Source organism: Stegostoma tigrinum, chromosome 1, assembly GCF_030684315.1.
Source record: "Stegostoma tigrinum isolate sSteTig4 chromosome 1, sSteTig4.hap1, whole genome shotgun sequence".
Lineage (NCBI taxonomy): Eukaryota > Metazoa > Chordata > Chondrichthyes > Orectolobiformes > Stegostomatidae > Stegostoma > Stegostoma tigrinum.
In genome coordinates this window covers 63,889,212-63,906,136 of record NC_081354.1, presented here as the reverse complement: position 1 = coordinate 63,906,136, position 16,925 = coordinate 63,889,212, and the positions used below count along the sequence as shown (strand labels likewise).

At 40.9% G+C, this 16,925-nt stretch overlaps 1 protein-coding gene across 5 annotated transcripts in view; it reads right to left on the bottom strand.

Moving 5' to 3' along the window:
* Positions 1 to 6,826, bottom strand: part of ank2b (ankyrin 2b, neuronal) — a 794,414-nt gene extending 787,588 nt beyond the window's left edge. For all 5 annotated transcript variants that reach the window (XM_059645900.1, XM_059645896.1, XM_059645912.1 and 2 more), the window contains exon 1: positions 6,258 to 6,826. In XM_059645900.1, the coding sequence (XP_059501883.1) occupies positions 6,258 to 6,338 (81 nt within the window). In that variant the 5' untranslated portion in view covers positions 6,339 to 6,826. The remainder of the gene's footprint in view (positions 1 to 6,257) is intronic.
* Between the last annotated feature and the right edge of the window lie 10,099 nt (positions 6,827 to 16,925).

Genomic DNA, 16,925 nt, shown 5'->3' with positions numbered 1-16,925 from the left:
TATTGCCATGGTGTTGTCAGGGCCCATAGTCATTGCAATATCCAGTGCCATCAATTGTTTCATGATATCACAGTGTGAATCAAACTAGTTGAAGGCTAGCATCTATTTGTGGACCTCTGAAGGAGACTAAGATAAATCATCTATCCAGCACTTGTTGCAAATGCTTAAATCTTATCTTTTGCACTGGTGTGCTGGTCTCTTCCATTATTGAGGATGGAGGTATTTGTGGAGCCTCCTCCACCATTAACTTGTTTAACTGTCCATCTCCATTCATGACTGGATGTGCAGGACTGCAGAAATTAAATCCATTGGTTGTGGAATTGCTTAGCTCTGTCCATCACTTGTTGCCTATGCAACTTGGCATGTGGGTAATCCTGTTTTGTAGCTTTACCAGGTTGACACCTCAGCTGGACACTGCTCCTGGCATGCACACTTCATTAAACCAAGGTTGATCACTTGACTTGACGAGAATGGCAGACAGAGAGATGTGTCAGGCCATGAGGTTGCCGATTGCACTGAAGTAAGATTCTGCTGCTGCTGATGGCCCAAAGCACCTCACGGATGCCCAATCATGAGTTGCGAGATCTGTTCAAAATTTGTCCCATTTGGCATGGCAATAGTGCAAAACAACATAATGTAAGATGTTTTCAGTGTAAAGGTAGGACTTTATCTCCATGAGAAGTAGATGTGCAGAGGGATCTTGGTGTCCATGTACACAGATCCCTGAAAGTTGCCACCCAGGTTGATCGTGCTGTTAAGAAGGCTTACGGTGTTTTAAGTTTTATTGGTAGAGGGATTGAGTTCCGGAGCCGTGATGTCATGCTGCAACTGTACAAAATGCTAGTGCAGCCTCATTTGGAATATTGCGTGCAGTTCTGGTCGCCCCATTACAGGAAGGATGTGGAAGCATTGGAAAAGGTGCAGAGGAGATTTGCCAGGATGTTGCCTGGTCTGGAGCGCAGGCCCTGTGAAGAAAGGCTGAGGGACTTGGGTCTGTTCTCATTGGAGAGAAGGAGGCTAAGAGGGGATTTAATACAGGCATACAAGATGATCAGAGGATTAGATAGGGTGGACAGTGAGAGTCTTTTTCCGAGGATGATGACTTCAGCTTGTACAAGGGAGCATAGCTACAAATTGAGGGGTGATAGATTTAGGACAGATGTCAGAGGCAGGTTCTTTACTCAGAGAGTGGTAAGGGCGTGGAACGCCCTGCCTGCCAATGTAATTAACTCAGCCACATTAGGGGCATTTAAATAGTCCTTGAATAAGCATACGGATACTGATGGGATAGTGTAGGAGGACGGACTTAGATTAGTTCACAGGTCGGCGCAACATCGAGGGCCGAAGGGCCTGTTCTGCACTGTATAGTTCTACGTTCTATGTTCTAGAACTATGCAGTGGTCATTCTTACCAACACTGTTATGGACAGATGCATATCTGTGGCAGGCAGATTAGTGAGGATGAGGTCAAGTATAATTTTCCTTTTTGTTGGTTTCCTCACCACCTGCCGCAGAGCCACTGCAGCACAAATGTCCTTTACAGCTAGACTAGCTTGATAAATAGTGCTGCTGCCAAATCATTTGGTGGTAGACACTGAAATACCCCACCCATGTGTATTGCAACATGAAAGGGCATTGTGTCCTTTCCACCCTTACTGCTTCCTCCAAGTATTAATCACACAACACCAAGTTATAGTCCAACAGGTTTATTCGAAGACACAAGCTTTCAGAGTCCTACTCCTTCTTCAAGTGTCAGTGAGAGAAGTGGCATCAGACATTGAATTTATAGACAAAAAGATCAAATGCATTATACCAATCTAAGATGGCTGTTAAATCTTTAATCAGTTGGAAATGGTTAATATGTATACTCTAAAATTTCTTTCAAGTCACTGTCCCAAGATAAGCAGAAGTTTTAACAGTATAGCATTGGTGTGAGAATCTTGTTTAGAATCTGGCTATGTATTAACTTGGAATCAAAAAGTAGGAATTTATAAAATGCCACATTGACTGTCTACAAATTGTGTGCCTTTTGAACAAAATAGAATGTATTTGCAATTACAAATCTGCAAATGCAAATTCACCCCTGTGTGTGCGTGTGTGGGAGAAAGAGACAGTGTGTATATGAGAGAGAGTCTGTGTGAGTGTGCGTGAGAGTACATAGTGTGGTGGGGTCACTTCTAGTGCGAGATGAGCCCAAACCCCTGGTTAAGGCCGTCCTCATGGGTACCACACTTGGCTGTCAGCCTCTGCTCAGCGACTCTGCATTGTTGTGTATCTCATGTCTGCCTTGGAGCACATTTACCTATAGATTCGAGGCCAAATGGCCTTGACTGCTGAAGTGTTGTGCCACTGGGAGGGCACATCCCTGTCTGGCGATTGTTGTGAGTCTCCATTCATCTGTTGCTGTAGCATCTGCACAGTTTTGCAATATAATGTGTGAGATACAGACACACACACACACACACACACACACACACACACACACACACACACACACACACACACACACACACACACACACACACACACCCTATGGGTGAATTTGCATTTGCAGATTTGTAATCGCAGATACATTCTATTTTATTCAAAAAGCACACAATTTGTGGACAGTCAGTGTCTAACTCCAAATTAAAACACAGCCAGATTCTAAACAAGGCCTCAAACCGAAAATACATTGTCTGACGTGAGCTATCACTTCAGTTATACTTTTAGTTATCTCGGTAAGTGATTTGAAAGAGATTCTGAGATTTACATATTAATCCTTTCTAACTGATTAAAGATTTAACAGCTACCTTAGGTTTGTTCAGTGCATCTGCATCAGTTCTATGACCCTTTGATCTTTTGCCTATAAATTCTATGTCTGATGCCACTTCTCTCGCTGACACCTGAAGAATGACTGAGGCTCTGAAAGCTTGTGTTTTCAAATAAATCTGTTGGACTATAACCTGGTGTTGTGATTTTTGACCTTGTCATGTCCACTAACTATTGATCAACATGGAAGAGTACTGATTCAACCGGCAAGACAGGAGGGTATGTGGTAACCAGAAGGGGGCTTCTTTGCCTTATTTGACCCAGTACCATGAAACTTCATGATGTTCAGAATCAACGCTGAGGACTCCCAAGGCATCTGTTGCCTAACTGTATACCACTGTGTTGCAACCTCTGCTGGACTGATCCTGCCGGTGGAGCAGGCAATCCCAGGGGCGGTGATAATAGTGTCAGTGATGTACAATTTTGCGACTGTGACTATTTTGGGCTGTTGACTTACGTTATGAATAGATAGCTTGACCACCACCACCATCCCTCAAACCACCCCCCTTTATAATTTAACAAGGCTTTTGCTTTACCATAAAAACAAACTTTAATAAAAGCTTTTGCTTCTAACTGCCATTACTAACTATGCAGTCAAAAACATTGCTCAATTTTAATGTATTCGGCTCATCCATCTTTCATTTCACCTCTTCAAAACATTCCACCAATAACATATCTTTGGTGACTCTCCTTGGTTAAACCAACTAACACAATACTACTCTACAACTGTTTCCAATACTTTGCCAACCGCCCAAGTTAGGTTGACAGATTTGCAATTACTAGCGTATCCTGCTTTCACCATTTAAACAATATAATGTCAGCAATCGTTCCAGCGCCGCTTGTAGTAAAATGGATTTGGAAAATGATTGTCAGAGCTGCAATTTCCTCCCTTCTTTCCCTGAATAACCTGAGATATATTCATCTAAGTCTGATGATTTTTCTATTTTCAATGCTGTGAAACCTCTTCGTATTTCTTCTGGCGCTACATTAAATTCCAGTATTCATCAACCATACCGAATCCAATTCATACAACAGGTAATAATCTGTGCCAAAATTGTAATTTTGAAGAAGAACACAAATTTCTGTATTTTAACAACACAAATTACTCGATTATGTGGAACGGTACTACACTGTGTCGGGCTGGACCGAAGTGTCTGGCATCTCTCTTCCCATTTGTCACTTGTAACAGCGATAGGAGAAATGCTGTGCTCCTCCAGCTCTACACTGCGTTGTCCCTGACTCCAGCATGTACAGTTTTTGCTATCTCCGAGGAGAAATGCTTTAACAGTTTTCACTTATTATTCAAGGACACGGGTCCAGGCCGCAAACCCTACCTTACTTTTAGCACAAATTGACACACTCATTCCAGAAGGCTATCAGGATCATGATTATATATAAGATTATGTACCCCTGAGACTCAAATCTTTGGACTCAAAGTGTTATAATTAAGGCACTGAACAAGATTGTGCATCTCTTCACGTTTATTTGTTTTGTTTTTAAAGCAGAGCTGTGACACCGTTTAATCCTGTACTGATCACATCTGGTAACAGTGGCCCACATCCTTAACCAAGTGAGATCAGATGTTTTTACGTCATGATCCTGACCCGAGATTCAGTCATGAAACTGTCAAACCCCAGACACAATAATCAATCGTACTGAGAAAAGTCGCTCCAAGCAACTGTATCAGTCACTGAAAGATTGCGGCGAAGAGGCATTTGTCGGTACTTTTCGAGGTCGCTGGGCGGTGCAGAACGAGGATCGAAGTGGAAACGTACTTTCTATCGTGATATTTGCGGGAGCAAAGAAAGAGCTAGAGGAAATCAGTCGTACACAAGAACGTCATAGCTGGATTCACCCAGGGTATCTAACATCTAACCATTACTGCATCTGTCGCTTGCTGTCACCTATCAGATGTTCACTCTGCTAAATAATCACACATCAGAGGAAATAGGGGGATAGATGGTGAAAGAATCAGATCAAAATCACAAGCCTCACAACATCTTCCCATTTTGCACCCAGCTCTCAAGTAAATTAACATTGAAAAACGGAATGGGGTGGGAAGATGAGGAGGACGCGCTAAGGGTGGGAATAAGCCATTGGATCCCCTGAGTCTGCTGTCCCATTGGAAAAGGTCATGGCTGATCAGATGATGGCCTTAAGTCCACTTTCCTGTCTGTTTCCAACAAACCCCCATCCCAAACACTCCCTTGTCAATCAAAAATCCAACGTAGCCTTGAACATATAGACTATGTATCCACTGTTCGCTCTATGGAAGAGAATTCCAAAGGTGATCAGCTGTGAGAAAAATAATTTAATCTCCTACTCTCGGTTTTCAATGGGAAACCCATTATTTTTAAAATGTGTCCCCAATTTTAAATTCATCCATGAGGAGAAACATCTGCCCAGTATCTACCCTGTCAAAGCCCCTCACAACTTTTATGTGTTTCAACATCATCACCTCAGTCTTACTTCATAAAGCTTGTTCATCCCACAAATCAGCTGACTCTAAAGTGTTCTCGGGCAAGAATATCTTAGAACGGAGAACAAAACTATACACACTACACTAGATGTGGTCTCACGTGTACAGCTGCAGCAAGATTTCCCTATTGTATACTCCATGCCCCTTCCAATGAAGGCCAACGTCCCATTCACCTCCCCAATTACTGTCAAGTACAAGGACACTAAGATCCTTCTGTACTGCAGCACTCTGCAGTCTCTCTCCATATTGAGTATTATTCTACTTTACTATCCTTCCTGCCAAAGTAAACAGTCTCGCACTTTCCCACGTTATACTTTGCTAATCCCGTTCCCGACAAGGTGTCAACGGGGTCAGAAATAATTTCAGAACATGAATTCTGATCTTTTAAACAAACATTGCAGTTAGAACAAATTGTCATTTGTAAATTTTTAAAAAAATATTCTCGCAGACCAAAAAAATTCTTACAGCATCTTCTGAAACCGGTACTCAATACTGAACAATAACAATTTGAACTGAGGAATAACATTGTGTTTTTTTAATGATTATTCCACGCTGTGTAAGTATGTTTGAACAGGGAAGTCAACAGTTACAGCCTGAATCCAGTGAAAATCGGCACCTGCTTCGGTCTTTACAGATTCATGCCACTGACTGGCGACAACTCTTCTCCCGTCCACTAAAGGGCTAAAGGAAAACATAAACCATCTGGGGCTAAACCTGAAGCCAGCATTTTCTGTAAATCCTTTTATTTCTGCCCATACATTAGTGATGGAGTGCCCTAAATGTTTTAGTAACCAAGGCAACGTCTTGAATGTCAGCCTCCCTCAGCACATCAAGTGGGAGGCCCTTACGTGAGGCCGGGCTGTTCTATAGTAGTCCGATACACTGGTTTGGAGATCGTTCTCTCTTTTTATACATTTAAAATAAAAACGAAGTACCAAAAGTCATCTTTTGCAATATTTTGCACCCACCTGGCGAATGCGGTCTAGCGGGTTTGGTGAAGTCCCGCCCCCATGCGGGGAGGAGGCGGTGGAGGAAGAGGGAGAAGCCATCTTCTTCTCTCAGTCTGCCGCTGTTCTGAAACGCAATACTCTGGGATCGCTTTCCCGGCTTTCACTCGCTGTGTCACGTTGTGGTTCCCTTTTTTTTGTCGCCTCACGCATTCAGTGCCGGTGCACGCATTTGTCTTTCTGTCGTTGTTCCCTTTTCTGCCTTCACTCAGCCTTCCGCACCCCCCGCCCCGACTGGGCGGGAAAAAGGAGAAGGTGGGTATTTTGTGTGCGGGGTAGGGAGGAGGGGAATTGACCTTGTCGCGAGCTGCAAGAGAGGAGAAGAGTGTGTTTGGGTGCCGAGCGTGTGTCCGTGCTAATGCGGCATGCCACTCAGCACCTCTCCCTCTCCCGTCTCAGACTTCACGCCACCGCAGAGCCCAGCACAGGCTGAAAACCCAGCGTCAAATCTCAGCACACACACACTGATGAGATCACGTACAGTGCAATGTGCTAGAAAACGGCCCTGATCCATCTTAATGCTCCTCCGAACCAGTCATGGTTAAGGTGGGGCAAAATGCTATTGGCTCAAAGACACTCAAAATACGCACCGCCAAGGGCCTGTCATGCCAATAGTTGTTTCTCACAGCGATTATTGTTTGGGATTATTATTCCAGACTGGCAGTATACGCCTTTGCGTCTAAGAACTGTTGTTGCACTTTGTTGTGTTTTCTACATATATAAAGGCAACCTCATTTTTAATAATTGTGCGTCCGACAACTTTGCATTCATATGAAGCCTTCAAAGTAGTGAAACGTTCCCCGGCATCTCACAGGAGCTTTTATCGGAACAAAAGCATCTAAATTGTAGAACGACATTTCACAAATTGTGCAGTAAAAATAGCAAACGATGCAATCCAGCAATTTCTAATCATGTAGTTGGCAACAGAAATGGTTGCAGACGTGTGAGGAATAAATAGCAAATGAGTGTCATTTTCGTGCACCCTTATCATCGAAACACGCCGCTGCGCGGTCCTTGAAAAGGCGAGCATGTATTTCCCTTCACCAGTAAGGGATATTGAACAATCATAACACAAACGTTGAAAAATCACACTTCTGGCGCAATGAGTTCTAACACTGTTGAATAATTCTTTCTCCATTGAATTTCATCTTGCAAAATGTGAGGAGAATTCTGTTATTGGTTTTGCTGGAAGACAAAATTATTTTGGGAATAATAAGATGTTGCAGCCGTGATTATTATTATAATTAGTAGGAAAAGCTCCGTTCATTATTAAATTAGCAGTATGGCTCCGGCAACAGGAAATGTGTTGTTTCACGATGTCCAATTGGTTTCTCCTGTCAATAGAAATACCAGAAATATCCGCGATTGAATGACAGAACATTGGAAATGTAGCGGCTATAGCTCGGGGCAAAAACAAGGATGGAACAAAAATCATGGGATGCATTTTAACCAGGTTTTGGCATTTAGATTAGTCACCAAGATGACATAAAAACAGAAAGTGCTGCAGGAAGTCAGAAATTCTGGAAGCATTCACATAGTTAACTTTCGGGATGGAGATAACTCTTGTCCGGAACTAGTCACCGGTATTGACCAGTGTGTCCCATTTTCGTTCACGGGGTGGAAAGGGGGAGTCTGTACGAATGTCGGGTGCTTTTTGAAAGTGAAATAAAAAATACTGAGAATGCTGGAAACATGAAAGAAAATACTGGAAGTACCCAGGTTAAGTAGTATCTGTGGAGAGAGAAACAGAATTGATGTTTCAGGTTGTGTAGCTTTGGTCAGACCTTAAGCACTGCCAAAGAACCTGTGGAGGAAGAATAGACTCTGTTAGGGATCACATAGAATCGGATAATCCAGGATATTGGATATTGAAATCAACACTAATACCTAAAGTATATAGAAAGAAATCGCTGGCAAAATGTAGAAAAGGGAATATTGTATCTTTTGAAACATGTACAAAATGTTCGTACATTTTCCACTGATTGTGGACTGAGGTCAAAATCAGAACATAAAAAATCCCCTTCTTTTGCATTAAGTTTCAATGTTCTTACCTTCCCTGTCACTGTGATCTTCTCCAGCAGAATCCTTACTCTGAATCTGCTGCCCCGCCTCACTTTCTCTTCCCAGATCCCCATTGACTCGGCCACTGGTGTCCCAGTGTGCTGGGGTTCCATCCCTTTTTACACCAATTTTCTTGAAGGTTATCCTGTTTGTGGAAGCTTTTTGGTCAGCCTCCTCTTTTGATGACTTTATTTCACCCGAGAGGCCCAACAGTAATGTTTTTTTTCCCAAATCACCCTGGTTGTGTGTAATCTTATTTTTTTGCAGTGACACAGTAAAAAGACAACATTGCATATAAACTTTATTATTCACTCTCCTGTTTTGACTTGATGTCCATTTTTTAAAAATCTGAAACACCTGGAATGATTGGCTACAATACAGGCACCACACAAATGCCATCGTTTAATTTGAAGGATACTCTTCTTCCTGGACAAGGAAGAGGCCGAACAGAGAGGATTGTAGACTGGGAAGAGTGCTTTTCACAGGGATTTAAATTTGCCAGATATTCATTTGTAAAACAGCAGAAAAGCATGTTGTGGTAAGCTTCCAGAGATGGTTCAAGAACTTTACCTTATTCTTTATTTGTTGAACAATGAACATGCTCATAACTTAATCTGTAGCTATAGGATATGATAGATGGATATGCCTAGAAAACAATGAGATATATTGAGTTACATATAATGACTTGAGGTTATTGATGTATATGCTACTGTATTGATAACACTGCAAAATAGTTATTCTTTTGTGAAGAGTGTGTGTCTACAGTCTGGCATAGGAGTAGGAATATAAAATGTAAGGAAGCATGATTTGCACATAAACTGGCAAGCAGGTTTTGCAGCTGTCAAGCTCTCTGTCATTTTCCATCATAACTTTTCCACCAGTCTGACATTATACTAAATAACAAATCTGACCTTGACACTTGGCTTTACATACTCAGGAAATAATTTCATTTTAATCACAGTTGTATATTAGCTCATTTCAGTTGGGGTTACTGCTTCAGTAACAATTCTTATGAACAGTATAAGATTCTGGAATGCAGGAAACCTGTGCCAGATAATAAACTTTTAAATCCAGAAGGTAACAATGGCATCTTTATGAGAGATATTAATAAAGTAGAGAGAAAAAATGCATAGGAGAAACTTAGTAATGTGATGAAAAGTATGTGATGTATATATAGTCGTAGTGTCATACAGCACGGAAATAGACCCTTCGGTCCATCTCATCCACCCCAACCAGACATCGCAATCTGACCTAATACCATTTGCCAGCATTTGGCCCATCTTTCTCTTAGCCCTTCATATTCACCCACCCGTTCAGATGCCCTTTAAATGTTGTAATTGTGCCCACCTCGGCCGCTTCCTCTGGTAGCTCATTCCATATACACACCACCCTGTGCATGAAAATGTGACCTCACGTCTTTTTTAAACATTTCCCCTCTCACCTTAAACTTATGCCCTTTGGTTTTGAATCCCTGACTCTAGGGATAAGACCATGGCTATTCACCTTACCTATGCTCCTCATGATTTTATAAACCTTTACAAAGTCATTCTTCAACCTCCAACTCTCCAGGGAAAAAAGCTCTATTCAGCCTCTCCCTAGAACTCAAACCCTCCAGTCCTGGCAACATCATTGTAAATCGTTTCTGCATAACTCTCCAGTTTAACAACATCCTTCCTTTAGAAAGGCAGCCATTTTAGTGTTTGGATTTCAGACTCACAAATGAGTGTTGGATTATTTTCAAAAAAGTTACTAGGTCAGTCTTTCCGGAATTATAATTTTAAACTAGTATGTGACTCAGGGACTGTTATTGAAAGTTTGTTTATAGTGTGTTGGATTCACCAGAAAGAGGAACATTGAGATTAACATGGACTAGGATGAGCAAGGTTTTCTAATAATCTAATTCAATTACTTATAGATGTTCCAAAAGAGACCTGTCTGGTGCAAGTAGCAACCACAGCGTATCCTCTTTTAGGGAAAGAAGACTGTTCAGAGCAATTAAATAAATAATTTTACACAGTTTTGAAACATGCTATTCAAAGATGCTTGGTTAGAATTCTGCAGCTTATTAAAAGACCAACAAAGTCTAAGTTCTCAGTCAGGTAAATGGTTAAGGGAAAAGATTCGCAGCACACAGAACCAGAATTGAAAAGAAACAGATAAGTCAGTCCAAAAGATTTGATATGGAATGAATTTCTCTGAATTTTTGAGCAAGTGTAATATGACATTTAGGAAGAGATGGGACTTTGTTTTACTTGATGTTCCAACATCTTTCAAACTGCGGCATATGGTTTGGATTGTCTCATTTTTATTTCTTTTGTGTAATAAACTGCTGTTTTATTATTAAAATTAAAGCTGCAGCCAGTGTACTCATGTTTCAGTGAAATACCATTAGGTCATTTTTTTTTAATAATGATCCATCAAACCAGACTTCACATTGGGATTTGACATGTGCAGCAGTAACATAATTGTGATAATAGCACCAGAAGGAAAACGAAAATGAGAAAGAGTTTAGAAACAACAATTGAAGTATTTCAGACATAAAGGGAGGGAGAAGTTGAAAACAAAAAGAGAATCAGAAAGATATGGAGTGCGATAAGTAAGCAGAGTTCTAGGAAGAGAAGAAAAATATTTTCTTTTAAAGATTCATTCAGTGAGCATTGTATGGGAATTTAGCAAGTACATTTATGTATATTATTTCTAAATGCTATTTCATAAGTTAATCGGCTTCCATGTCTTTTTCTATTAAATTTCCATTTGCCCTTAAATTGAATTTTTAGACTTTGTTTTCTTCTCTTGTGAAACGTGAGCATCTGTGGCTGGCCATCATTGATTGTCCATCCCTAGGTGTCCTTAAACTGAGCTGAGAATGGGCAATAAATCCTGGCCACACAATGACACTCACATCCTGTATGAGAATAAAAAAACAGTGACAATTCCCTGTCCATGTTTGTGTACAACATTCTGGCATTAGTACTGATGCTTGTGCTCCAGAGCTTGCCGTTCCCCTAGCCAAGCTGTTCCAATCCAGTCACAACAGTGGCATCTACGCAACAATGTGAAAAATTGTCCAGTACAGCCTGTACACAAAAAGGAGGACAAATCCAACCTGGTCAGTTACCGGCTCATCAGTCTACTCTTGATCATCAGTAAAGTGACAGAAGGTGACATCAACAGTGCTATCAAGCAGCACTTGCTTAGCAATAACCTGTTCATTGATGCCCAGTTTGGGTTCCACCTGGGCCACTGATCTCTGGACCTCATTACAGTCTTGGTTTAAACATGGACAAAGGTGGTGAGGTGATCAGAGGTGAGATGAGATTGACAGCTGTTGACACCAAGGCCACATTCAACAGAGTGTGATATCGATGAGCTCTAGCAAAACTGGAATCAAAGGAAACCAGGGGCAGGGGCAAAATCTCCACCAGTTGGAGTCATACCTAACACATAGGAAGATGGTTGTGGGTTGTTGGAGGTCAATCATCTCAGCTGCAGGACATGTCTGTAGGAGTTCCTCAAAGAGTTTCCTAAGACCTGACATCTTCAGCTGCTTCATCAATGACCTTCCCTCCAATATAAGATCAAAAGTGGAGATATTCACCAATAACTACACAATGTTCATCACCATTTATGACTCCTCAGATACTAAAACAGTTCATGTCCAAATTCAACAAGGTCTGAACAAAATCCAGGCTTGTCCTGAAAAGTGGCACACAACATTTGTGCTAAAAATATGCCAGGCAATGATCACCTCCAATAAGACACAACCTAACCACCACACCTTGATATTCAATGGTGTTGCCATCACTGAAACCCCTACTATCAACATTCACCAAAGATCCTCAGGCAGCACATTCCAAACCCACAACCACTTCCGTCTAGAAGGACAAGAGCATCAGACATATGGAAACACCACCACCTGCAAGTTCGCCTCCAAGTCACTCATTATCCTGACTTGGAGATATATCACCATTCCTTCACTGTCAGTGGGTCAAATTCCTGAAGGCCCTCCCTAATAGCATTGCAGAAGGACTGCAGTGATTCAAGAAGGCAGCTTACCACCACCTTCTCAAGGGCAACTAGGGATAGGCAAGAAATGCTGGCCTGCCGGTGATGCCCACATCCCATAAATGAATAGAAAACAAAATAGCTATTAACCAGAAACTCAGCTGCATTGTTCATATAAACATGTAATTATAACAGGAGGTCAGAAGCTAGGAATATTGCGATGAGTAACTTGCTTCCTGATTCCCCAGAGATTGTCCACCATCTACAAGGCACAAGTCAGGAATGTGATGGAATAATCTCCACTTGCCTGGATGGGTGCACCTTGACTCCATCTAGGAAAAGCAATCCACTTGATTGGTACCAGATCCACAAGCATTCACTCCCTCCACCACAGACACTCAGGAACAGCAGTGTGTTCTGTTTACACGGCTCACTGCAGAAATTCACCAAAATCCTGAGACAGCACCTTCCAAATCCATGACCACATTCATCTAGAATGACAAGAACAACACATACATGGGGACATCACCATCAGCAAGTTCTCCTTCAAGCCACTCACCAGCTTGACCTGGAATTATATTGCAGTTATATCACTGTCACTGGGTCAAAATCCTGGAATTCACTCGCTGAATGCATTGAGTTAACTTACAGGACATGGACTGCAGCAGTTCAAGAAGGCAGCTCATTACCACTTTCTCAAGGGCAACTAGGTACAGGGAATAAATACCAATCAGTAGAGATTCTCTTTTCCCACAAATTAATAATAATAAAAAATGAACCAATGAGAATTGGAGCCAGGTCTATTTCCCTGCTGTCTGCACTCTTTTCACCTTTAATTCTCATCAACACAAAGGCTAATTTAGTGGTTGCCTTAGAAGGGCAACAGAAAGGTACAAAGTATTTGAACTGAAGAAGAGGGATTAACTCTAAATTATCTCTGAATGTTTAATAGAGCCAGAAAGCAGTGAAGGAGACCATTCATTCAACTGGAGCTGTACTGTCGTTTACCATGTAGTCCCATTCCCTTTCTCTTATTTGCCTTTGTTGCAAAGAAAAAACAATACTAGATTTCTTGTTCAAGGGTTGTCTGCATCATGAACTAGCATCTCCAAACCTTCTGCTTCTCCACAAGAGCACTGTCTGCAGGATTGCCAAAATATTCCCACTCACATTAGAAGGTTCCTTCTTGGGGACATGATTTCTGTGGGGACATGGCTCTGCATGCCAAATGTCTTTGACTCAGCAAGATAATTCATAATAATGATAAGTTTGTGAAGGAATTGTAATGATCTCGTGTTTTTTATGAGATGTTCTGTCCTGTTTCTGTTGAAGAGAAATGTTGACACCATGGTGACAACATATCTGCTTTGGAAGCGGTGGGTAAAATGCTTTGAGGTCCCTGAATTTTTTTCTTAGAGTAAAGAAGCATGAGTGAATGGAGGCAGGCTCACACTGACCCAGGGTTTAGTTTTGCTTTCAGTCGGGGTTTTTTGCATTAAAGCTGATAGATATAGCTCTCTCTCTGCTGCAGCAAAAAGCTTGCATTCTCTCTCTGCTGCTCGTTTGTTTATTTTGGCGTTCCTTTCTCTTGAACTGAAGGAACATGAGAAAAATCTGTTTTACTGAATTTGCCTTTGCCAAAGGTGTGTTTATGGGATGCTGCTATATTGGAACAGCTGGTGATTAGTAAGGAAATTGTATATTATTTTGTTTAGTATTTCAATGAGAGTTTAAAGCTTTGCCATTTCTTCTTTCTTTGTTTGCGTTTTAACCTTGTAAAAATAATGTGTATTTTGCTTAAAGCATAGCAGTGGAACAATCGAATCACATCTGGAACGCAGCACCTTACACTTGCCTCTAAATAAGATAAAAGTTAGGGTCTAGGCTATCTCCTTGATATATGTTGATAGGGTTTCATCTGGTCTTTAACAAAATGCAGAAATTAAATTCTACCATTATCTTATTGGAAAGAAGAAAATGTGGACCATAGTTACTATTTCTATCTACATTTGTTCCAGGAAAGCTTTGTTATTGTAATTTACAGGATTTTCAATACCTTTCACAGTAGCAAAGCTCTTTGACATCTTGGACTGTAATGTAAGGCTTTCCATGTACCTTTGGGTAAAAACTTGAGACAAAAGCTGTTTATGCTACAATTAATTTTCATACATCATGCATTGCTATACTAAAAACAACCTAGCTACTCAAAGAAAACACAAGCTTTCCTGCTTCTCTGATGCTGCCTGGCCTGCTGTGTTCCTCCAGCTCCACACTCTGTTATCTCAGACTCCAACATTGGCAGTTCTTACTATCTCTAACCAGTTTAATTTAGGTTTATCCACTGATGAAGCAATGACAAAATGAACTGCCCTGCCAAACTTCTACGTCACTTAAAACCTGAAAGAATCTTAGCAAAAGCTTTTTCTGTCTTCCCTTGCAGTCATTTCCCCCTCCATTGGAGTTAGGGATACTATTTCAGTATTCAAGATGATTTGTGTAAAACTTTCAAACTTTAGATGCTATTAACAGCAGAGAAAATACATAGTATGCAAGTGGTGAGTCATAACTTTTAATAATCTCAGGACATTCCCAAGCAATTTACACTCAGTTAAGTGCTTTCAAAGGGTAGACACTGTTGTAGGAAATATTATAGTCAATTTGTGGTAAGATCCCACAAACATCAATGAGATAATGACTTGATATTGTTTTATTGATGTCAGTTGAAGGATAATTATTTGTCAAGTCTCTCAAGCTCTTCTTTGCAATATTGCATACGGGATCTTTTACCTTAACTGGAAAGGACAGACAGGACCTTGGTATAACATCTCATCTGAAAGATGGCATTTCTGACAATACTGCATTGAATTCTCACCCGGGTCTATCTGGAGGGGAACTTGAACCCTCAAAAGTCTGACATAGAAATAAGAGAAGTACCACTGTGCTAAAGCTAATATTTTCTACTCTAAGCATCAACGTTAACAATTCCTGAAGTATGTCAAGAAGAACAACAATTGCAGCTCCTCAAATCCTGAACTGGTCCATGTCCATATGCAGCAGCATTCAAGGTTGGGTCAATAATTGGCAAAATGCCATTTAGCAAACATGCTGCATGAGCCAAGCCATGGACATCTCCAACAATAGGGAATCTAAATGTCACCTTTTGACATTCAATGGTATGACCATCATTGAACACTCCAATTTCAACATGTTGAGGGTTACCAATGATCAGAAACTAAACTAGACCAACTTTTAAATACTTTGGCTTCAGGACAGGTCAGAGGCTTAGAATTCTGCAATAAGTAACTCACCTCCGGACACATCAGAGCAAATCTACCATCTAAAAGGCACAAAACAGAAGTGTAATGGAAGACACTTCTGTTTCCTGGATGGATGCAGTTCCAACAAAACTCAATAATCTGATCATCCAGTACTAAGTAGCTCACTTACAGGTACCGTACACATGCACTGCATTCACCAATGATGCACAATGACAGCAATATGTACTATTTACAAGATGCACTACAATAACTCTCCAAGGCTCTTAAGGCAGTACCTTCCAAATCCATGATCTCTACCACCTAGAAAGACAAGTTCAGAACATACATGAGAATATCACCACAAGCACGCTCCCCTCCAAGCCAAACATCATCCTAACTGGAACTACATTGCAAAAACTTCACTGTTGCTGGATCAAAATCCTAGAATTCCCTCTCTGGTTTTATCTGTACCACAAGGACAGCAACGATTCAAAATGGCAGATCATCATCACTTTTTCCAGGGCAATGATAGATAGGCAGTAAATAATGGTCTGCCACTGATGCCCACATCTTCCATATCTCACAAATTAATTTTAAAAATGGCAGTATTGACTTCACTGAACATCCATAGAGATGTGTTATTCTGTATGATGTTCTGGAGAGGAATTAGGAATGCATCCACGGCTGATACTTCCTCTTTTTGGCACAGCTGAGGAGACAAATTTCTGGCCCTCATCTACCACCCTAGATGAGAAAAGCTGCTGGTGTATGCAGCCTGGCTATTTTCCGCTCTATACTGCACAAAGTGCTGCATTTATGCTGTAAATACTTGCAAAGTGCCTAATGGAATTAAATGAAAATTGAAACCACAGAAAGCATTGCTTCCTGTGCAAACTTCTCAAGGGAGGACAAAAAAGATTGACATTAAAAAATAAAATTTATGAACTTATAAGGCCCACCAATGGCTTATGTAGCCCAGATACATATTCTCAGTAGGTAAAGCTGAGCGTCATGAGCTAAAAATTTATATAGCCTTGGATTCATAGATGGCTAACTAGACTGACTCCAGTGGTGGAAATATTGTTTTATGAGGGAAGGCTGGAGCCTATATTCATTGGAATTTAGAAGAGTGCGAGGCAATCCTTTTGAAAGCTTTAAGAATTGAGGGGACTTGACAAGAGAGCCACTGAAAGGATGTTTCCTGTGTAGGAGGGACTAAAACTAGGGAATGTAATTTAAAATGATAGATTGTCCATTTTAGGCAGAGATGAAATAAAAGGTTTTTGGAAAAGTTTCCGTCAGAGTA